The sequence below is a fragment of the Passer montanus genome, unplaced genomic scaffold (genome assembly GCF_014805655.1).
Source record: "Passer montanus isolate IOZ18808 unplaced genomic scaffold, ASM1480565v1 scaffold74, whole genome shotgun sequence".
NCBI lineage: Eukaryota > Metazoa > Chordata > Aves > Passeriformes > Passeridae > Passer > Passer montanus.
In genome coordinates this window covers 2,857,509-2,881,305 of record NW_024372592.1, presented here as the reverse complement: position 1 = coordinate 2,881,305, position 23,797 = coordinate 2,857,509, and the positions used below count along the sequence as shown (strand labels likewise).

Here is a 23,797-nt window from a genome sequence, read left to right as displayed (position 1 = left end):
TGTTCAAGGTCAGGCTGGATGGAGGTTTGAGCAACTTCATCTAATGAAACATGTCCCTGCTCAGTGGCAGAGGTGGTGGGACTAGATAATTTTTAAAAAGTCCCTTCTGATTCAAACCCTTCAGTGACTCTACAGCTTACCAGAAAATAAAATTTTAGAATCTTCAAAAGAAACTCTGAACATATTGCTAGAAGTAAAACCTTACAAGAAGCTGCATTTGCTTTTCACCTCTCTGTACCAATGAGCTCTACAGGGAAAAGGCTTCACAGCTTAACTGTGCAAGACTAAGCTACTCTGGAATCTGATGTCTGCTGAGTAAGAATTCAAGATGAAGGGAAGTAGGATACCTTTTGGTTTAGGAATTTCTCTGAACACCATAAAGAATATCCAATTCTTTAAAATTAGTCATTACATGAGAAATAAGGCTTTGAAAAAAAATGTTTTTTTCTGAACACAATGCTAATATTAACATTCTAAAGGGCACTTGTGTCTTCAAACTAAAGAAAATGGACTGTTTTATGCATTCAAAGTCCAAACAGAATAAAACCAGTACATATTTCCTTTGCCTTGCAAATAACTATTCCACAGGAACAGGAACTGGAGGCAATGAATATAATTTACTACCAAGAGGCTGTAGATTAAGTAAACAGCAAGGAAGTAAATTTTGCATTCACAGCCCCATGGCATGGTGTATGCATGACTGAGGGCACACCAGACAGCGTCTCAAACCTAGAGGCAATTCTCCTGCCACAGAGCCAATTCTCTTGCTGCTAGCTGGGATTCCCTCTCCCATTTCTTCTCCTCCTTGTCCTGCCCGTGGGAAAGATTGAATCACCAAGCAGAGGTACCCAAGGCTAAATAAATTTTGGCATCCACAGGTGGGAATTAGGTGGCAGAATGTGACTCTGCAAAGCACTGCTGAGACCCTCATGTTCTTGCCAGTGGTGAGACTGTGGACAGGCTGAAGTTTGAATTGTGTCAGAAAGCTCTGAAAAGAGCATGCCAGAAGGAGCTCTTGGTGCAGTGACTTGTGCCACAGGGTGATGGAGAGTGGTGCCAGACCAACACTTAATGGATAAATGGAGTTGTTCCCATTCTGAAATCTAAAAATTTAAACCAGGAGAAAGCTTTTAGATGCTTTGCTTTTCCCTTTTAATGGCTTTTTGGTGACAGCATCCATATTTTTTTGCAGCGAGGGAGCAGGATTCAGACGATTTATTTTGAGAAATCCTTTGAAATGGAACTAAACCAGCCTTTAAGCAATATCACTGTGCAGAAGTTGTACTTTAATCCACTTGGTGTTTGCACAATATATTCGTCCGAGGCACTTACATGCCTAAACTGATATTATTATCTCAAAACTTTGTAGCCTTTAACACATTCATACTCACAGCATCCACATATGGCAAAAAAGACTAGGATTTTCACTTCCCAAAGGAGGAGCAGAGGCCTGGAGGCTGTGCCTGGTGGGTCCTGAACAGAAACAGCACACTGCCCCACAATTGCCCACACCGACAAAGCTGATGGCAGCTCCCCTGAGCTGGTTCACCCTGAGCCATCCTCCTGGCCAGTGCCTGCACACAGCTCACTGGGCAGCACCAGTACACACCTTTTGTATTTACTGGTAGAGATAGGAGTCAAAATTATTATTCTTATCCGCCCCCAGAGTGGGAATTATGGTGCCCAAGCACACCCAGACAATTTTCACAGCAGGGTTGGTGGGTCTGATTGCACTTATATATTAAGTATAATCTTATGCCCCCAAGCATCCTTCTCCAAAGGCCCTGTTTGGTGTTTATTATTTAGGACAGTAAGTGTTTCAAACACAGAGCTGCTTGTTATTGTAATGCATCTTGGACATCCATCACCTTGAGTTTACTCCTTTGCATGTACAAAGAGAGAGATGGGGACAAGACACAGGTATGACTTTCCTTCTGAGCTGGAGGGACCCAGGCACACTGGGAATTCCCAAATCACCCACCACAGCTTGCCTCCACACAGATCCAGTCACACTGCACGGAGGAAGCATGAGCAGAGGTGCTGGAGCCCCCTGTACCACATGCTTTGGCACATTGCTCCTACATCCCCATATCTGCAATAACCACTTCCACCTCCCTGCAGCACAAAGAAATGAACATTAACATTCAGGGCACTGCTGTTCAGTTTCTACCCAGCCTGGGTTTAAGCTGCTGCTTTATAGCTCTTCCTTACCAAGTTTTAACTGATGACTCTTTTTGTTTCCCTCCACTGATGGCATGATGCATTTGGCTGCCCCCACATCTATGCACAGTAGGTGAAATCCTGGCTTTATGTAAGTGGATTTTTAACTCTGGCTGTCATACATCTGCTGCTTGAGATTTCCACATACCTACATCTTAAGGATAAATAAATCTATGCAATGATGATGGCCATCACCAGTCATGCTGTTACACTGAGTCACCAGACAGCCTGGGCTCTGTTTGCTGTAGGTTTCTGCCCAGACATGGATGGGATGGAGGGATAAAGCCATTGCACAGCTACTGCAGAGCGTGGGATTAAGTCATGCCTGAATATGTTTTTCAAAATAGGTCCTAGCAAATAAGTCCATTCACTTTTGCACAGACGGACCACAGTGCTCCTCAGTGAAGAACACCACAGGCTGGACTTCAGTATTTTTATTTCTTTTAACAGCTTACTCCATGAAGAGCAGCACTGACTCAAGAGAAAAAACCCCAACAAACAAAAACCCAATTAATGTTACCCAGAATTAATTAGGAAGGTATTCTCTTTCTGTGAGCAGGGAAATTAAAAGACAAAGTGATCTGAGACCACAATGTAAATCAATGACTGAGTAAGACAAGAACTCCAGATTTTCAGATCTGTGTGATCTGAGCACAAAAACATCCCCACAAGACTTCAAGAGCAGCAGCCCCTGGTTCCTGTTACCCATTGTTGCTAAACAGGCTGGAATATTTTTCCATAGATAAAAGCACTCGTCCTTTACCCACTCTGCTACATTTTTCAGCTTAGAGAAGAATATTGGAATTCCTTTAGCCGGATAAACTCAGCCTTCCCAGAACATCAGAGACAGCCTAATGAGCACCTACCACTGAGATGCTGTGTCTGCTTCTCCTTTCTCTTCCATATGGCTCAGCTTCTGCTTTTCCCTCCTCCTCTTTTGAGCCCTGAGCTGCCTCCTCTGCCACTGTCCCTGGCTCCCTGTTCCAGGAGCCACACACCAGAATTTAGAGCCAAACAGCCCTTCCTGATTCATTAAGGGCCCACTGGGGTTTGCAGTGGTACTTCATGATGGCAGAGGCACACCTTTATGCCATTTGTCTTGCCAGAGGCTGTCACATACCAGACAAAGTGACCAAGCAATAAATACAGCTGTGCCTGCCTGCCACCAGCACCCAAGGGCTTGTACAAACACACTGGCTTTAGGTGGCCTAGAGCAGAACATGAGACAAGTAACAAGAAAAGCTTCCAATGTCTCTGGCACACCGTGCTGCTGCAGTTTTGGGGAGCAGTATGTCCACCAGTGTGCCCAGGGAAATCTGCAGTGAAACACCTTGTGCAGGAATAGCCCCTTGGATGAAGACACATGCCAAGTGGAGTGGGCTGACAGCAGCCATGTGCTCAGGAAAGCTCAGCCACAGTGGAAATCTATTGTATGACTATCACCTGGCCACATTTCACAGCATCTTGCAAGGAAATTCAGGCTGGGGAGAAGCTCTAGATCTTCAGCCAACAATAGACAGCAGCTCATCAGTTATTTTCTTATTTTTCCTTTCCTTCCCATTTTTTTTTACTTGTGGTGTTGTGCAAACTGTTGCCTTTTTGCTCTAAACTTTCAAACATACACAGCCATGAATGTAGCAGCACATTTCATTAGTTAACTTAGCTCAGGTGGGACCAGGATTAAAGGAGAGACTGCTCAAAAGTGCTTCTCTCCATCTTCCAGCAGCAACCCTGCCTGCTGCTGTCTGCAGTCATGAGCACTCCTGCACAGGTCACAAGCACTCCTCACTCCCATTCCATTATAAAATAAATGCCCACACACATCAGAGGAATGCTCTTTTCCCAAAATGCTCCCACTTGCTGTTTCTAGGAGCTGCCATGGCTCTCCTCACAGTGGTCACATGTCAATAGCAAGGAGAGGGATTCCAGCTGCAACCACGTTAGGCTGCAGAGGAAGAGAGTGCAAAATAAAATGCCTTTCTCTAGGAAATTTTCCTTTTAAAATACATTTCATCTGGTGACACAATAATCAGTGACAGAGAGCTAACCTACATTTCCCTCACCACCCTTCAGACAAGGCAGGACAGCACCAATGGGAAACAAAACCTCTTTACAGAAAATCCATCTTCAAAAGCATCTGAAAAGAGCAGATTTAAAAGTCTCTGGCAGGGAACTTTCAGCCCCGAGAAGCAAAATGTCAGAAGCACTTTCTGCAAGTGGTCCTGCTCCATGCTTACAGGAAAACAAGCTTTAATGGACAGGAAAGACCCTGGGCTGCAGTGAGATAAATATTCCTGCAGGTAAGCCTGGTAGGCAATCAGAGCAAGGTAATTTCTCTCCTCTCTGCTCAGCATTGCTTAATTATGGTTACACCTCTCCTGTCCCATGGCACTGGGTGATGTTTTGCAGCAGGGTGACCGTGCACTTTAGGACTGAGTACATCTGACATCACCATCACAACGAGGAGCATCACAGTCATGGCAGAATGGGTGCCTAGCTCTGTGCTCTCCTGAAGGAATATCCCCTTTTCTGTAGCTGCAAGAGACTCACAGCAGATTTTTCATGGCAAAACCCCAACGGCAGAGAGAAAAATAATTGCATGAATTTTAATTTTCTACCTGATTTTGCATATTACAGATGCCAAGCCCAGTTTTTAGTAATGCTGCCTCTGTTTATGCTAATGCAGGTCTTAAAATCTCAGTTCCCTTTCCGTGGATTTCAAACTGTGTTTCTGATTCTTTCTTTACAATGCATTTTGGAGAATTGTATCCTCTTTCCTCAGAGACATCTGGACATTTAAAGGCTCCACTACGTCTCACTCAAGGATATCAGTGCTCCTTAGAGTATCATCAGTGAGGGATGAAGAAAATACAATTACAGAGTGGTTAAATGCTCCTTGCCAACAGAATAATTAGACAGAATAAACACCAAACTCCTCCAAACCATCTTCAGAACTAGTAGAGAAAGCCCTTTTCAGCTAAGCCAGGATCACACAGCTTCAAATGGGAATTTTGTCTTGGAGAAAGGAAAAGATGACATAAATATTTGGGTCTCTGAACACGATTTTCCTCCAATTTAAGAGACAAAAAATGGCCTTCACAGGCTAAGATATAACCATGTGGCATGAATCAGAATGAAATGAGCACATGTTCTATAAATGCATCAAAGAAAGGCTTCACCAGCAACAGTATTTTCTTTTTCTATAAAATGCTTAAAAAAGTAAAAGTTTGGCTACAGCAGATCTAACCAGTGTTTCAGGAAAATAATAAAAAAAGAAAAAGAAAAAAGAAAACCACAAAATCCTCCACATTCATTTTCCACTGAATAATTTTCCAGGGAGAATGTTTAAAGCAGGAACCTATGGCAAGTATTTCTGCAGACCTATGGAAATAGTTTCTGTAAGAGGAGGTAACCACAGTACTGCAAAAAGAAGTCAAAACAGGGTTTCAAACAGCAACCTGTACTTCCACAAAAAATTTTAGGTTTCACATTCTCCTGTTTAAGGCCTTGACACCCACCCAGAAATTGATATGAATCAACCTGGCTTTAAAAATACACCCTAGGCAGAGATTTTGGGACAATGCAGATGAAATGTGTAGTGAGAGATCTTTTCTTTCAGTGTGAATATGAACAGGATGATAATGCTCCATCATCACCTGCTGTAAAGCAATGCAAGTGTAGGTGCAAGTTAGGCCAGCACTGACTCTGGAGTCACTTGCAGACTCTTGACCTGACTGCCCAGCCTAGAACACAGCCTGGAGCTGAGACATGAGCATGCCTGGGAAACTGAGCCTGATTTTCTGCCACAAATCATGGAATGTCTTCTGGAACACACTACTGGCCCCTTCACCAGAGCCTGTAGAACCTTCCTCCAGAAGAAAACTTTTAATAATGTTTTCCATGTAAAAGAATGGACTTGGGAACGCCCACGTTCATTTTGCATCTTGATTCAACACCGTGTTATTTCACTTCAAAGCTTTGCAGGTTGTTATGAAAAGCCTTTTCTGTTTAAATAAGTGTAACCATTTAATCAGAATGACTCCACGTCATGCCTGAGAGAGATCCCACTGTATCATAATGAATTCTCACACTGTGGCATATATGGATTTAACATTTATTATATGCCTTGCTGCAAAGCCCTTTCCACCTGAATTAAACACCAGCTATTTAATTGACTTTGGTGCACCACAGTGTAAATTACCAAGAGCTGAGAGAAGCAGAACTAAATCTAAAAGACTCATTCAGTGACTACGTGCACATCAAGTAACCAGCAGTGAAACTTCTGGGCAAAGCATGAAAGGAAGGAGATGCTTATCCAAAGCCAACAAAATGGAAAGAAAATTGCTAGGGCTCTAAATAGCCACCTTCCTGCTGTTTGGAGAGAAAAGCCTCACTCCTGCTCTCAGGGAAGCAGTGATATTATACAGGATTACTGGCAGATCTCTATTGCTGCCCCTCTATTGCCTGTTGCAGACCAAGCCACACAACACAGCCAGGTACACCCCCATGCCCTAAAGAGGGGCTAAAGAGAGCCCTAAATGGGGACTTAGTGAGGCAGCTGCTGCAGGGCTGGAGGAAGGAACTCAAGATGATGCTGCCAAAACCTATTGCTATTTAAAAAAACAACAATCAAGGCACATACTGTCACTCCAAGGATTTGATACCAGCACTTGCTGGTGAGTGGGCATGACAACAAATGACTCTCTGTTTATTGTAATCACCAACACAGGAAAACAAGCAAATTTATGAGACCTTCAAATCTTTTTGTAACTTTAAAGATGAATCTATTAGAACAAGTTTTATTTTGAATTTTGGCCAAACCCTTTGTTTTCTCTATTGACAATAGCAGCTTTGCAACAATAGATATCTAAAAAGAAAAAAAAAATTTCATCTGAACTCTTCACATTTCTGTGAAAGCAAACAATGTTATAATTCTGTCTGTTCAATGAAAATGGGAAAATTTTTCCGCATTACTTCTTTATTCTCAAGGCTACAAGAAAAAAAGATAACCACTCTCCATCAGGAGTAGCATATCACTTCAATTGAATAAAACAACCCCAAACCATAGTGTTGCCTTGCTAATGAGTCCTTACTGGGATGTTTTGACTAAGGTAACAATAACAAGTGCAGGCTTTGGAACAAGGATGTTGACAATTGTCTACAACTCTTGAAGGTGGCAGAATCTTCTAAGTGGTTTTGGAAGGCATCATGAGAAAGTTTTTTGTAGTCTCCAAGGTGAAGAGGACTCTCACCATTCCTCTGTTGCTGTAGGAAGGCTGGGCTGCTGCCCAGGGACTCTAAAAGGCCTGGTCCTAGCCATGGCTGAAGCACAAGGAAGCAATAGGACTGCTGCTCAGGAAAAGATGCTGTGTTTGGAGAAGACATGTGGATTAGGAGTTACCAAAAGTTCTGCCACAGCCAGAAAAAACAAGAAGAAAAATGAAAAGTGCTGGGGGCAGCTAGGACCAGCCAATGATCACCTTTACAGTTTCAGGATCACACAGACTCCACACAATTACAGGTGTCTAAAAGCCATTCTGGTGGTCAATCTGTGGTCTGTTAATCTATTACCAATAAATTTGCCCATGACCTGACCTCTACCCTGAGATGAATCTTCTCTAGTCTGCTTATAACCTCTCTGCCACTGGAAAAAGGGAGATCTTCCTTTGTATTTAACACTGACCTGTGTAACCCAAGTGATGGAATCATCTTTTTTTCCACAAAGGAAAAGATGTCAAATTGATATTGGATTGATATTGGATATTTCTGCTCCTGAAGAGCCCAGTATGCTTTTATTATCCATTGGTAAGGCCCTGGAACAGGCTGACCAGAGAAGGTGTGGATGTCTCATCCCTGGAAGTGTTTAAGGTCATGCTGGATGGGGCTTTGAGCAACTTGGTCTAGTGGAAGGCATCTCTGCCCAGGGTACAGTGCTGGAACTGGATGATCTTTAATGCCCTTCCAACTAAAATCATTCTTTGGTTCTATAATATAAATTCCATTGCAAATGCAGAGAGATTTCCTTCTGTCTTTTGCATAAAGCTTACACAAAACCCCCCAAGCAGGGGAATAAGCCTCACCTAAGGAATGTGGCATGGCAGATCTGTGTTTTGCTTTAATTAGCATCCTGATGCGATAGCGGCTTGGCATGCAGATCTGTGTTTTGTAACACACCGAGCCCTCGCTAGACTCCGTAAGGATCCTGGCAAACACAACACTTCCTTCCATTGTCTGCTGTTTTTCTTGGAGGCTGAATATTTCCATTGAAATGTCGCTTACATGCACAGCTCATGCTCGGCTGCTCTCGGAGTGCACTCAGGCATTGGGCTTTCAAAAAACAAAGTGAATGCAGCACTTAATCACAGCTTAGCACTCTGCTCACTCATTAGCAAAACATACAGTTGAAAGGCAAAATCGCAAGCAGAGTGGTTCCAGTAACAAAAACTTGTGCAGATTTTACCACTGGTGAGTACCTGCCTGTTTGAGCTGCTTCCCAAGGTATTGCAGGGTTGTAAGGTGCTTGTGTCTGGCAGGGTAGAGCTGATAAACAGCAGGAATGGGACACTGGGATTCTGAGCCTGCAAACTTGCGGGCAGAGCTTTCCTCAGTGCGTGACTTGCACCCGGCAGGAAGGAGCCTCCGTCATCTCAGCTTTTCTGTGACAGAAATCATCTGAATAATTCATCAGAGTTCAGAGACCAAGCTGGAAAAACTTCAGGGTTGGGTGTTTTGGCTCAGCCTGGGCTGGGTTTTCTTGCAAAGGTAAGGAGAAGTACTTCAGGGTTGGGTCAAACAGGATGTTCACCCTAAAAACGTCTCAGCAGAGATGCCAGAGCCTCAAAAGGCATCACAGGGAAAATACTCTGGTTTCTCTGGAGAACCAGGAACAGCAACTGACAGGATCTAGGTAAAGCAGTCCTGCCAAGAGGTGCCCCAAAGAGGTGGAACACTATACCAGGCAGGCATTATGGCTTTCACTTTCTTTAACTAGATCCTAGTATTGACAGAAATTCCTCTGGATTTGTCAATATTCTTGCAAAAATTTGCAATGAAAATGTCTCTGCAAAAAATTGCAATGAAACTCCGAGGTGGGTCTTCAGCTTTGACCATTGCTTACCTAACTGCACACTACCCTGGGCTGTTCCCTATGTTTTGGAGGTGCCTTTTAGACTCATTTTTAGTCTGTTTTCCAAAGGCAGTGAGGCAGTGACTCTCCATCCTAACTTGCCAGCCCTTAGCAATTTCTGACCCAATGGATGAACTTTAACCAACTTTGACAGAATAGCAGAGAAGCAAAAATATTAAGCTCCTACCTATTTTAAGCAAATATGATTGAATAAAGGAGAAAAAGGAAATCACTGTCTTAATAGATTTTTAACATGGTCCCATATTCTTCTGGAGAAGCAACAGCCTCAAATCCTGTGGCTTTGACTAGCACAGGTTACACAAAAATCTCAGGGAAACCAAACTCTGCTGCTTCACACTTCAGTGCAGGCGAACAATAGAGATGAAATCAGTCAAGCTTTGGAAATCTGCTCTGATCTACGCAGGCAGCACAGTCAGAAACAGCATTTGCAAATGGACCCACAATACTCAGCTGGAAAAGACATTTAGATTGGTAATTAGGAAAAAATTCTTCACTGAAAGGATTGTCAAGCACAGGAACAGACTGCACAGGGAAGTAGTGGAGTCACCATCTCTGGAGGTACTTAAAAGATGCGTAGATGTGGCACCTGGGGATATGGTGGGACTGGCAGTGACAGGTTGATGGTTGGACTCAATGATCTTTGAGGCCTTTTCCAACCAAAATGATTCCAAGATTCCATGTGTTTATGTAAATCCATTTTTATGCATGCTTTTCCAGCATGCAGAAAATGAATCATCAATACCCAAAGAGGCTGATTATGCTAATGAAACATTAGTATCTGACATCACCAACCACAACAGATTATCAAGATCTTTCCCTATACCGACAGGAAAATGAGGTAGATCACTTGTAAGATATAGTAAGGTAATTCTTACCAAATGGCACCAAGAGCAACCAAAAATCCTATAACTGCTTTTTAACAGAGCTTACTATTACACCAAAATTGTTCAATAAAACTATTTCTGAAAGCAATTTATTTCCCTCTGTCTTCTGCAATATCCTCTGGGGAAATCTCAAGCAGCATCCAGAAGGAATTAAACTTTCAGGGTTTTATTTTAGTTTTTGTCTTTGTTGCCTGGGTAGGTCTTAACAGTTCTATAGGAAATCCAAGCTTGGGAAGGAGCAGATTTTTTCTTGGTTGGAAAGCACATCATCCTCATGGAAATATGACAAATGTTCTACAGTATTTTTCTATAGTGCCTGCAAAAGTTTGGCAGAGTCATCACAGGAGAGGCAGCAATTATCTACATCTGTATTTGGCTTTACAGCTGCACCAGTGACCACCTCAAACCAGAGCTGAGATACACTGCTGGGAGTCAAAGACAGCAAGGGGTCGTCCACAACCTTGCCAAACTTAGAAACACTGGGTTGGAACACCTTGCATTTTGGGAAAATAAATAAAGAAAAACTAGGCCAGCCCTTTATAAGGAACAGTATAGCCCCTGGAGACAGTACATGAAATTCTGAGTTGTTGAATCCAGCAATCTCCAGCCTGGATTTCAGATCTACCTTGCACTGAGAGTACTGTGTCAGTTTGAACAGTTCTGTGATGGCTAGTGTACAATATATGTGAAAACAAGGTGGTGAAACCAAAGCCAGAGATCTTATTTCCCCATGGACATGCTGGGAAACACACAGGGCAGATTCACCAACAGCTACGTAACTCTGGGAAGTGCTCCCAGGGGGACTGGCAGGAACAAATTAAGTGTCAAGTAGACATGGACAGCTGCCTCTTAACCTCCCTTCTTTCCAACTCCAGCACAGACACTGAGACCTTTACTTGCCCATATCTTTGACAGAATAAATGAGGTGTGATATTTATCCTTCAAGCTGGCCTGCTAACAAGCATGGCTTTCATGTAAAAGGAGATGCACTCAAGGACAAACATAAACAGGGAGGCTTGGTCTGCCTTCAAAAACCTTCTCCCAATGAGGTGCTGCAAGATGCTCAGGGGCTGTAATGTGAATTTTCCACAACAGAGTGCTCTAAAGTTTGGTAATGAAAATGCTGTCCACACCACAAAGTAATCCTTGGGAAGCATTAGCTAGAGTCCACTTAGCAAGCAATGATCCAGGGAAAAGGACATATGGATTTGAGATTTGTTGTGTTCATCATACTGATCTTTGACTGGCCCTGATTTTAGCCCTTCTTTTTTTTTATTTCTGTCTAAATGTAGCTTTCTCAAAGCTGCTTGATGAGAACCCCTTCTGCTTCACAGAACTCAAGTTTTAAACGTAGGCAAAATTAGGAGAAATTGTTTAGGAGAAACACACAAACATGAGAAGCTGAAAAACCCACAGGGAATCTAATAATAATCAGGGCAGAAATATAAACAAAAAGATAAGCTACTTCATGCTGTGCAATGGTTCACAGCCATTGTATCAACAAGTTGGTGTTACCTTGGAAACAAGAAATTATCCATACATGCCTTCTCCCAAACAGGAATCCATGAAAGGAGGCAAGCAAAATGGATTTTGAGCCTCCTGGACTTTGCAGCATTGCCACCCAACACTTGATACCAATTCATCCCAAGCCTAACTATTGATGAACACTCAGAAGCAGTGCAGAGGTTGCACCATCCTTCATGTAACACCCAAAGAGATGAGGGTGAGTGCCCGGCTTGGAGTAACCTGAGTACCCTGAGTACTCAGGGTGAGTACCTGAGTAACCTGGAGGGTTCTTGTGTCTCCATCTTGAGATAACATAGCACTTTTGCAAAAAAGTGCAGCAAGATGATTCCCTACATTCAGTTTAGTGCTCTTGGTCTCTCTGGTAACACAAGGCACAGCTCTGTGTTGGGGCTGGGGCTGCTTGGAGCTGCCACCCCAAACACTGCTGATGGGCTCTGGCTGCTGGCTTCAGCTGGGCACCTCACCCCCCAGGGCATCAGTGAAGCTGTGTCTCCCTGGAACACCTAATGCTTGGCCTTTGGAAAATTAACTGGCTGGGTTTACAAGTACAGCTATAACAGAAAGGATAATTCCCTAGTAAGTGTTGAACAGTGAGCAAGTAAAAATTTATACCAAGACATAATCAGTGTCATCTCTCATTACAGAACTGCATTTCAGATAACCCAAATATCTGGATGCAAGGATTTTATAAAAGTGATGGTTGAACTATACTAAACAAGCTAATAATAAGTTGGAATAACATCTATTTATTTTTCTAAAGAGATTAAACAAAACTAAGGATTTGTAAATCAACTTATGACAAAATTGGTACTTCCCACAATCCAGCTGGCTTGTTGGAATTTGTACAACACTAATGTTCCTGTGCAAGTCCTTTTGCAGCACTCTGAACTGAAATGTGGGGCTACAAAAACACACTAAGAATTTACAGGATGCTATTCTCCCCATAATGCCAACACAACAACTTCTGAGGACACCACCATGCCTGGACCTTACCAACAGACAAGGGACCAGCATTTTCCCCAAGGGCTTCCCCTGAGTATTTAACCCCAGAGCTGCCTCTGTCAGATGCTCCAGGCTTCCCTACAGCACATCTGACTCTTCTCAGCTGTAATTCACTCCCCTGCCGTGTCTGTTCTGCTCTTTTTTTGATGTGATCTCACAAAACAACTCTGGTTTGATTTGGGTGAGACTAGTCACAAAACAATTTAATTCCCAATTTTACAACAACACAGCACATCACAGCTAGAGGTCTGGTTTTGACCACCCTCCAGGGATTTTGCAGTCTGTAGCACACAAGACAAATACCTCTTACAGATCCTATTTTCGGGTTAAAGAACAAAACCAGAGCAAAAAGAGTTGGCAACTTTGATATAAAGACTTCATTAGGTTCAGTACTTACAACTGCATGACCAAATATAAATGGTTCGGACTCTCATAGATGTCTTCCAGAGCAACTATATTTTCATGCTTTATCCTGAAAAAATACAAGATAAGATAGGATGAAATAGTGATTTTCAATTTTTTTTCACCCATGACTGCAAAACATAGAGTTATTTTTAGTTACATAATACTTGTCAGTGTTTCATTCAACATCACAAACTTTTTGCAAGGATGTGTAATGATAGAACAAGGGATAATGGCTTTTAACAGAAAGATGGTAGATTTGGATTAGGTACTAGGAAAAAATTCTTTACTGTGAGGGTAGTGAGGCACTGGCACAAGTTGCCCAGGGAAGTTGCAGATGCTTCATCCCTGGAAGTGTTCAAAGCCAGGCTGGACAGGATTTTGAGCAGCCTGGTCTAGTGGAAGGTGTCCCCGCCCAAAGCAGGGGGATAGGAACAAGAAGTACAAAAGTAAACAGTCCAAAGTGCTTCACAGACAGAATACAGTTACTATTCAGAAAAATTTCTTTCAATCCTCTCTGAAGCCAAAATGTGTAGCAGTTGAGTATCTGAGGCACTAGAGGTGTACAGCTCCTGTGTCAGATGAATGAAGATGGTTGGTTGGAGGCTGAATTCTCAGGACAGCTTTGCTGCAGGGTGCAAGGGAGTGACAGAAGTAGAGTGCAGGCTGGCAGGGAGAAAGCAGAGATGTGACCCCCTGAAGAAGCTGGCACAGGGAACCAGCAGCCATGTGACAGCCCCACGCTCCTTCCCACCAAATTCGTGCTGCTCTGATGTTAAGGCTGGTCTTGATGCCTGAATTTCCCTGCAGCATCATTAAGCACTTTGTGCACCAGCTCCAAGAGTTTTCATGGCTTTTTTACATCCTCACCATTCCCACCAAGCCTCTTGCCAAAACACTAGCTCTAAAGAGAAAAATCATCTCTACAAGCACACATCTAATTAGCTACCTCAGCAATGCCTCTGTGGGTTTGTTCCTTAAATGTTTACAAATAATTTGCAAAGGATATATTTAACTTGTGCAGATCCTGAAGAGACTACCCCAGTGCAAGCCCAGGGCAGAACATTAATTACACCAATTCCAAACAATATTTTAAGAGCAAGAGAAAGATGGAAAATTCTAACAAGAGGCCCCTCATTAAGCAACAGATGGGTATGTTCAGAAGGAAAGTAAACATGCATTGTCAGCAAATGCAAAACTCTCTACATGTTTCTAGGTTCAAGTAGCTTAATTAAGATGCTTAATCATGAGTCAGGACCTTATCCTCTATGGTCACAAGTGTCCTAACACCTGTGTGATGACGTGGAGAGCAGAAGGTCCATTGTGCCCAGCAGGATCTTTCCCACAAGCATACAGACTATTTCCTCTGAATTCACTGGAAATATTATGACTGACCTGAATTTATGCACATAATCAGTCATCAAAAGCTGTGTTCATGCAAGGACTTTCACACACAGGAAATTTAATGTCAACAATAAGCAAACTCAAATGTAATACACTGCAGGATGTTAGAGCAATAAACACATGACTTGGCTCTTCAGTCTATCTAAATGGCTGGAAAATCCCATGGTACTTTAGCAAAATTTCCAGGTAGATTGCATCACAAATTAAATTCTTAACATTTGCAACAGGAAACCAACACACCCCCCACTTGGCCTTACACAGCAAATGTTTGGAAGCATTTGTTTGTTGTGCAGGTCTAGTGCCTGGTCCCTTCAAGGGTTAGTTAGGACAAGGGCAGGTTTGCCTTGTTTAGTTTACTTGAAGGAATGTTAAAAATGACATTTCAAGCAATTAGTGATTTTTAATGAAAACTATTATATTTATTCATCCATATTCCTTTATGCATCACACACATTCACATGATCCTTTGTGCTCCCCCTGCCATCATGATGATGGCAGTTTAACACAATCAATCTTCTGCAATGTTTAAAGCCCCCAGTTTAGCCTGCAGTATGGTTTTCACCATGCATACACAAATACTTTGCATTTCTAACGTTGGAAAACCTCAGAGGATCCCCACAGCAGCTTCACCATCACACACATGGTCACCCACAGCGAGCAGCCAGGGATGCAGAGGCTGGGGAAGAGCTCATCAGAGATGCAGCACTGAGCACTGGGCTGCCACAGCCCCTCTCCCCTCCCTGATTTGCAAACCAAGAAGGCAACACACCCCGTGCTCTGGAGGGAGGGCAGATAAACCTGCTCAGGGCTACAGAGAAGGGGGAGAAAAGGTTTAATCCCACCCCAACGGGGTCCTCTGTATTGAGCCCATCTGTCCCCCCCTGAAATCAGAGGCAGGATGTGAGCATGTGGGAAGACAGCAAATACGAAGCTGGGAGAAAGACAGCTGAAGAAGCTGAATCACCCCAAAGGACACAAAGAGCATCCCTCAAAGGGATGATGGCTTTTGGAGCACGATGTCCCTTTGGGAGGTGGTGTCTGCACATACCAGCCACCCCAGCTGCTGGTGGTGCTGCACTCCAGGGGCATGATGAGAGGGGAAAAGGCATTTTTGTCCCCTTTGTCTCAGCCTCCCCAAGACCAGCAAGGCCTCAGTCGTGGTGTTGTGCAGTGTTTAATATCCCTGGTCAAGTGCACATCACACACCTGCAAATGAAGCAGTTTGTCCTGCACAGCTTTTCTCTACTCAGAGGAACTCTCAAATGGCAAGCTATTAAAAGGAAAATGGAATTCAAAATTTAAAAAATCAGCAGCATGGAGATTACGTGGGGTGAAGCCCAGTTTAGACAAATTGGGGGATCGTGTTGCTGGAGCTGGACCAGAGCAGCCATGGGGTTCCCAGCAGAGATCACTGCTGCCATCAGCAGCTCCTCTGCCACTCACTCCAGAAATTCACACAGAAATCCATGTGCTCCTTTATTCACACAGAAATCCATGTGCTCCTTTATTCACACAGAAATCCATGTGCTCCTTTATTCACACAGAAATCCATGTGCTCCTTTCTTCCTCTTAAAGCACGAGTATGCAATCACTTACAGCCCTGGTACACAATTATTAATCCTTCAAGGATGAACAATGTTCATTTCAATAACACCCTGGGGTTTGGGCAAGCAGGTGTGGCATCATCACAAAATGTTTTGTTGGTACCACACAGTCCAAAGGGGGGTGGAGCAAATTTGTCCCACTCCTCTACAAGCAGATCAGCAGTGCCAGGTGTGAGTAAGAGGCAGACACTCCCTCTGGCTTGCAGGGATGCTTGGGTACATCGAGAGCCAAGGAAAGAAGCACTGTGAAGCAGCAGATACTTGTTGGTCACAGAGCAGGAGGGATTTGGGGATGGGTTAATTAACTCCACTTTTATCCCCTCCTAGGAGCACCAAGTGATTCTCAAAGGTTCAGAGGATTCATTCTGCTAAGCCTCCAAATGCCTGCATGCAGCCTTGCAGAAATACTCACTGGAATGTCTGATCTACTCAAGACCTGACAGGATTTATTATTTCACAAGGTGCTGCTCTCACTTTACAGAACGGGAAGCATTGTGCAGAAAAACTACAAGTTCTTCTGTAATCACCAGTGAGAATGGAGCAGAGAGGGCCAAGATTCAATCCCAGAGTAATATCTTAATCAATGGGCCATATTATTTCAATTCCTTCTCCTTCCCACCTCAGTGAGAGAATCTTAACCCCACTTCTCTGCAGACCTTTTCTTCCTTCTGTCCTGCCTCTCCAGATTCCTCCCTTCCCAACATGTGGCTCCCACCCTGCAATTGATAAATCTGCCTCATTAACTCTGCACAAAGCAGCTCATTGATGCTTTTAGGGTACATGGACATGGGCTGGGGTGACAGCAATTCCCATTACTTGTTTCCAAAGAAAAAAAGCCCTGAAAGTGAACATCAAAGCATGGACTTGCTTACAGCAAATTAGATCCCATTATGCAAATTGATATGAAATAAGGATAAGGAAAATTGCCCTTGCCGCCTTTTCAACTTCCCTTTCATCACCTTTGCTATTTTTCCTTATGCTCCCCCTCCATCCTGGCAAACCCCATGTGCTGCTTGCATCTCCCACATCCCAATGTGTCCCCAAAATTCCTCCATCTGTGGCACAAAGGGCAGGTGCCACCTCCAGCCACCACTGCTTTGTTCAATTTCAGGAATATTCTGAGGCCATTATACAGAAAGAAGTTGTCTAGAATTAAAAATACAAATAAGGAGAGACTAATTCTTCTTTAGATTCAGGACTTTTCACCCTACAATTCTCGTGATGCTTCAGTCCCTGGGAAAAAGAGGAAGATAAATCTAGGAATGAGAATCAAGGGAATTTAAGTATACAAAACCAAACCAAACCAAACCAAAGACAAACAAAAACCATAAAGAAGGATTAAACCTGCTAAGAAACTATGAAAAGTTTAAAAAAAGAAACTATGAAACTGTGAAAAGAAAGGATAGATCCCCCCTGTTCAGAGCAGCTCTGGGCTGGATGCTGTGCCTCAGGCAGACACAAACCTTGGGGCTGGATGCAATCATGCAAAATGATCAAGCTTCCCCTCCAGACTTTCGGGCTATGATTCTGCCATGTGCTCTTACAAAGGGGTCAATGATACAAATGAATGAAGGCAATGTTGCACTCCAGCAATATTTTAACACACAGCCAGCCAAGATTTAAAGGAGCAAACTGAACTGGGCAACCAAGGACTTCATGTGAGTTTTCTGGGCATGGCAGCTGTGCAAACAAGGGCTGACAAAAGAGTGCTTGATCTGCAGCAGAGCCCAAACACAGACTGGCCCCCTTTGCTTCCTGTGGAGACATTGCATGAGGGCGTTGATAGGGGAATTGTCATTTTTCTCCAACTGCTACTGCTAAAACACAGAGACTTCCACCTCCAAAGGGGCTGAAATACACCCCCAAAACAAGACCTGACATGACCAGGGGTGACATTTGGCTCTGCTCACCAGTTTCCATCATGCCAAATGGGCAGTGCTGCAGCACTGGAGTGGTGATGAGTACATGGCATGGCACCCCAGTGATGCTGGAATCCTCCCTTGCCACTGGCTGGCACAGAGATACCATGTCCTGCTCACTTCCACCAGAAGTGCACAAGCCCCCACAGGTCCAGATCTAGCTCTAATGAACAATACTCACTTCAATGTTTGCCAAAAAAAAAATCTAAAAATCAATATATTCCATGGGCTTTGGCAGGAGATTGCTTTTAAGAAGCGAGGGATTAAAATTTGGAAGTTGATGTACAATAAGGGAAACCAAATCCGTTAATGACTGAGCTTTCTGTACATCTCTGCTGGCTCCTGACCATCCCAGAGGCCAAAGAGCTGGCATTAAACCTGCTGTATGCTGCCATGGATCATTAATTAGAGGGACTGCACTCTGCACAGATAAAAGCAGAGAACCCAGATTTTGCTGTTGCTTTGGCTGCTGATCTGCCAGGAGGGCACGTGAAACAGCCCAGCTACAAACCACAATAGAATCATTTACTTAATATCTATCATATCTATCTTAACATCATACCTATCACTTAATATCTATCATATTTAACACCAAAAACCAGGATCAGTAAGAAGAATACCGTATAAAAACCTTGGGCAAACACAAGAGCTGCTTAAGTAGGGCAGGTCCCCCCCACAACAACTCTTTCCCAGTCAGTATTACATTTGCAAGACGTGACATTTAATGCTGCACCTCCACGAGCAGCACGTGTCACGGGTAAAATGCCACAAGAAAGCAGGAATAATTTTGCAAAAGCCAGAACTAACAAAGCGTGAGTCTGTAAGGATTCGTGGCTTTGAGTAACCAAATGTCTTTGAGAATCAATGTTCCATTATTCCCACACCTACCCTGGAGAGAGTTTTGCCAGCAGCATCAGGGTTGATGAGTTGGCCAAAGGAAGTGTTTAAATCACAGTTCCTGCTGTGGAGGGCACTGCAAACTTACCTCTGCTCAGCTGCCTCATTTGTTTGAAATGAGTCAATAATTTCAACAGATAGTAGGATAGTCTCACACATGTTCACAGAGAGTGATCAGATCAGATTGCTTTCCACTTGAAAGAAAACTACCAAAAATTCTTCATGATGGCTCAGAAGATGTGAGGATGCATGGGAACAAGCCAGCCTGATCTCAAGGAGAAATTGGCAATTCTGCCAAGAGGGGAACGGGGCAGAGTGAGATGGCAGGGCTTAGTACGGGCAAGGAAACTGGTGCTGTCCTGGAAATGGCTGGCTGGCTGCAGCAGAGCTCTGCCCACCATTCCTGCTCCCAAAAACCATTCCAATACTGATGCTCTACATACTTGCACTGCCTTACCTCAGTGCCATTCTTGTATGAGGGTCTCAAAATTGACTCCAGGATTGAAGGTGCAGCCTCACCAGTGCAGAGTATAGAGGGACAGCCACTGCCCTGCTCCTGCTGGCCACACTATTGCTGATGTTTGGGGTATGAAAGGGAGGGAGGACAGCGTGGTGCCTCACATCATATGTGTCCATTGATTTCCAAGGGTCCAAATTGTGAGAAGCTGTCAGACTGATGCCACCAAGTCAACCACCTTCCCTGAAATGGGCAGCTGGAGACAGCTTTAGAAGAAAGGTGGAAGGTTTAATGACCCTGACATTAATTTCTACTACCTCATATCCCCCACAATGTCCTCCCACCACAGCTAACTAGAACGTGGTCCAGCAGTGGTGACAACTTCTGTGGCTTTGGTCCCCACCATCTCAGGGCAGCAGTCTCCCCCTCTCTCACTCACAAACACTCATGAATAATGCAAAACTTAGAGAAGCCTCAGCTCAGACACAGAGCAGAGGTGTGAACAAAACCAGGCAGATGTCAGGTGCTCAGCAAAGGTTGCTCTACACACTCTGCAAATCCAAAACATCTGGTTTTTCTCTCCTACTACACTTATATTGCCAGTGTTTTTTTGAAGCTATATCCCTAATTTGCCTATTGGAAAGAGCTGGAGGAGGGTTATTGGATTCAGTACGGAATATTCACTTGCCTTAGAAATAAAACAGAGCTCATTTTTATGAGCTGTAACTTAGAAATGGTGCTACATCCCCATGCCAGACGGTGTTTTTTGACCTCCTCTGATCTCCTACCAGTGTGATACCTTTTGTTCCCACCCACATTACACATCTTGCCTTGCTTGATCTAACAACTGGGCAAGGGACAGCTAATTCCAGCTCAAAGCCAGATGGTTCAGTGTCCATATGCTGACTGCCTGGCCAAATTAGTTAAATCTCTGTGGCTGGAAGAACAAGAAGTTGAACTTTGGGGTCACGTGGGAGCTTCAAAACACAGACTGCTCACAATACAGGAAAGAAATTAGTGTCTTCACCAATATTTTTAACATCTCTATGCTTCTGTCAGGTTAATCTGGTCTGCTTTGGGAAACCAGATAGAAGAGAAAGACCCTGGATGCCCTAGAAGATGGTACACAAGGCAAACATGGAGAGATGAGTCACTTCATAACCTTCCCTCCCTGTGACCGAAGAGGAGACTGTGACAAAAAGCCCCAGTGTTGGTAGCAAGCAGCAAGTGGCTCAGAGCAGGTGTCTGAAGGAAGTGGGAACAGTCAAAATTCAGGAGAGAGATGCCCACCAAAAGACCTATTTCTATTAGCCTTAGAAGGTAGTGATGATTTTTAAATTAACATGATTTCTAGTTTAGTTTTTTCACACTTTAAGACTTCAATTAGGCTTGAAATATTCTGTATGCAAAGCAAGGGGATGGGATTTGTCCTGATCCAGTGTCCTAGCAGGATTGTCTCATGATTATACAACTTGACCTCTCTCCATTTCATTTTCCAGATCCTACCCATCACCTCTAAAACCTCCTGTTACTCAGGAGTGATGACCCAGAAATATTTCCATCCATTTCCATGGTCTGTCTTCCCTAGCACTGCATGTCTTCTATAGCAAATCTCAGCCTTGTGTACCACGTGCATAAAATGTTCTCATGAGATTTTGCAGTGATAAAGTCAAGCTGGACACATTCCAAGGCTGGAAACCTGAGCTGTGTAGTTATTCAGCTGTAGCACTAACTGGCTGTGACAAAACCTACCCACATACACCTTGAAGTTTCTGATCCCTGCCCTATCTCATGTTATACTTCCTAGTGAGCTCACAACAGAGCTCAGACAAAAGCTGAACATTTTCAGCGCAGATTTTCACTAGGCCCTGATAGAACTTTATAACCCTCCACAAACATAACAAATTAATTTAGATACTTTGAGGATAACCATGAGTGATTCCTGGATCACACACCTGGGGTTAGGTGCTGACCTTGTGCTCACTTGTCTCAAGAATTTTCAGGTGAATGCTGCTCAGCAGCCATTCAAAGGGAAGAAATTAAAGCTCTGTGCCTTCTATTACTAAAACTTGCAACTCCAGTGTGAAGACAACGTCGAAAAACCTTCTGGAATCCTTGTATTCCTGCAGATCTGGCAGCCCATTCAAGGCAACAGGAATATCCCAGTGTCAGTGCCAACTCAGGAATATCCCTGACTCCCACAAGAAGCAGACCAAACCATGGGAATGATGGTTTCCAGTTGGTGGATCCCAACTGGCAGCAATCAAAAAGGCTTGCAAAGCTTGAGCAGAAGCCTCCAGGCTGTTTAATGTGAAACACATCAAAACAAATATTAATGATCAATTAATCATTAAAGGTGGAAAATATAAAAGCAGTGTCTGCAAGGATTTATCTCAGACAAAAACAGTGTACCATGCCTTAGCTCTTGGCAGCAGCCCTGTTTTTGCAGTGTGGAGGACTGTGGATTTGCATGTGCAGCCAGTAATTAGGGATGATTCCCACTCCCTTGCCTGGGAGACTGAGGAGCCACGTGCAGTTAAAGGTGGTGAGCACTCCTGGGTTGGGTGGGCTGCTCTGGAGGTGTTTCATGAACATAAAAGCAGGCTCTGCTTGCAAAACCCCTGATAAACAGGAAGGCTGGCACTCTTGGAAGGGTGATGAGGCTGCAGTCAGAGCAGCTACCCTTGCACATTGCCTCACAAAATGAGAAGATCTTATTAGATTCCAGTGAATGAAGAGCTGAATAACTGGTGTAACACTGTGTGGCCTTCTGGCTCTCAGATGAGTGCGGTGTGTACACATCCACTCAGTTCTGCCTGAAACCTGGCAGCAGACACTCCACCTCTGAAAAGAAAGCCCTGCCATCCATGAAATACCCATTTGACACACACACAGGAGTGGTGGTGTCTGCTGTTATCTCCTTCACTGGTTTGAATGCATACTAATGAAGGGTGAATGCTCTAACACCCACTCACCTGCATAGGTAAGTTACACAGGAGCATGGAAAATGCCTATTCAGACAAGCACACAGCTGAAAGATTTAACAAAGCCAGGTATTTCATTCCACCACATGGGGAACAAATGCAGCTGTCACCCAGATGTGACAGAGCTGGGACTCCCAGCTGTGACTTTTACAGCATCTTTACCTGTTGGGTTACCCTAGAAGCTAATGCATATGGTGAGGTGGAGCTGAACTGCTGATCATAAGGACAAGTAAGAGCACAAAGGCAGACATGGTTTATGTACTCAGAAAACCCTGATGTAACCAAAAAGACACTTTGTGTCACAGCAGGAAGCAATGCTATGCTCTACAGTCACATCCAAAGAGGTTTATGCCTCAAAACCACATTTTCTCCACAAGAGAAGCAGAAAAAAAAAAAAGGGCAACCAAGCACAGATGACATGCTGAACACAAATTTCTTGTCCCCCAACGAAGCTGAGTCGTCCTCTGCATGCTCATCACTGCTGATTGTTGCTGGGCAGCCCAGAAAATCACGAGCTTTGATTGAGTCTCATCAGACTGGGTGTGCATGTGACAATTAAAGCAGATTACAGTTCCTCAGTGCCATGCCAGCGACCAGCAGTGTCACACTTGCCCAGCTGCAGGTGTCTCCAAAAGGGGTCAGGGACCCTGTGTGTGCAGGGGGTGCAGGAATAACCACTTTGCCTCTCCTAGCAGCTGTGGGTTTGGGCTCTGATCAGGCCTCCCTGTGTTTGTGTCACTGTGCAGCAGCAGTGCTTGCCTGCACCCTGCCCACCTGGCTGGCCCAGGGCCACCTGCCCAGGGAGCAGGGAAGCCTGGCAGACTGGGATGTGGAGCACAGCTCTCCTGGGGCTCCTGGGCAACCCTCAGCTGGCACCCAGGCTCTGACTCAAGTACTCAGTCTGCTGGGACAAGCCACATGACAAACCCAGCAGCAGCAACCTGTCAGAAAACCCCCTCCTTCCCACCAGGCTACTGGGAAGGCAATTTATTTTATTTATTGAGACAGAAGGATAAGCAAGAGGCTAGGCAGGTTTCCACATTTCATCATCACTGTATTAGGACACTCCTACACAGAAGACTGCTCCCCCAGTTGCCTGTGGGAAGTGCCAATAGCCCTCGGGTGAGTCACAGACACCCTGCACCATCAGAGAGGGAGTGGGAGAGCTCTGCACGGGGGGGATTGAGCTCACAGGACCGACCTTGCCACTCCAGGTTCATTACGAGTTACTCTCCTCAGTCACAGAGCGTGGAAAACCAAACTGAAAGGCAGATCCACTTCTCCTGACACTTGTGTGAGAGCAGTGGGACTGCTGGAAGTCCCAGCCCTGCTCCAGTTGGTAAATGACAG

At 44.2% G+C, this 23,797-nt stretch overlaps 1 protein-coding gene across 3 annotated transcripts in view; it reads right to left on the bottom strand.

The window, feature by feature from the left end:
* Positions 1–23,797, bottom strand: part of CAMK1D (calcium/calmodulin dependent protein kinase ID) — a 211,935-nt gene that overhangs the window by 69,951 nt on the left and 118,187 nt on the right. For all 3 annotated transcript variants that reach the window (XM_039730902.1, XM_039730903.1, XM_039730901.1), the window contains exon 3: positions 13,178–13,252. In XM_039730902.1, the coding sequence (XP_039586836.1) occupies positions 13,178–13,252 (75 nt within the window). The remainder of the gene's footprint in view (positions 1–13,177; positions 13,253–23,797) is intronic.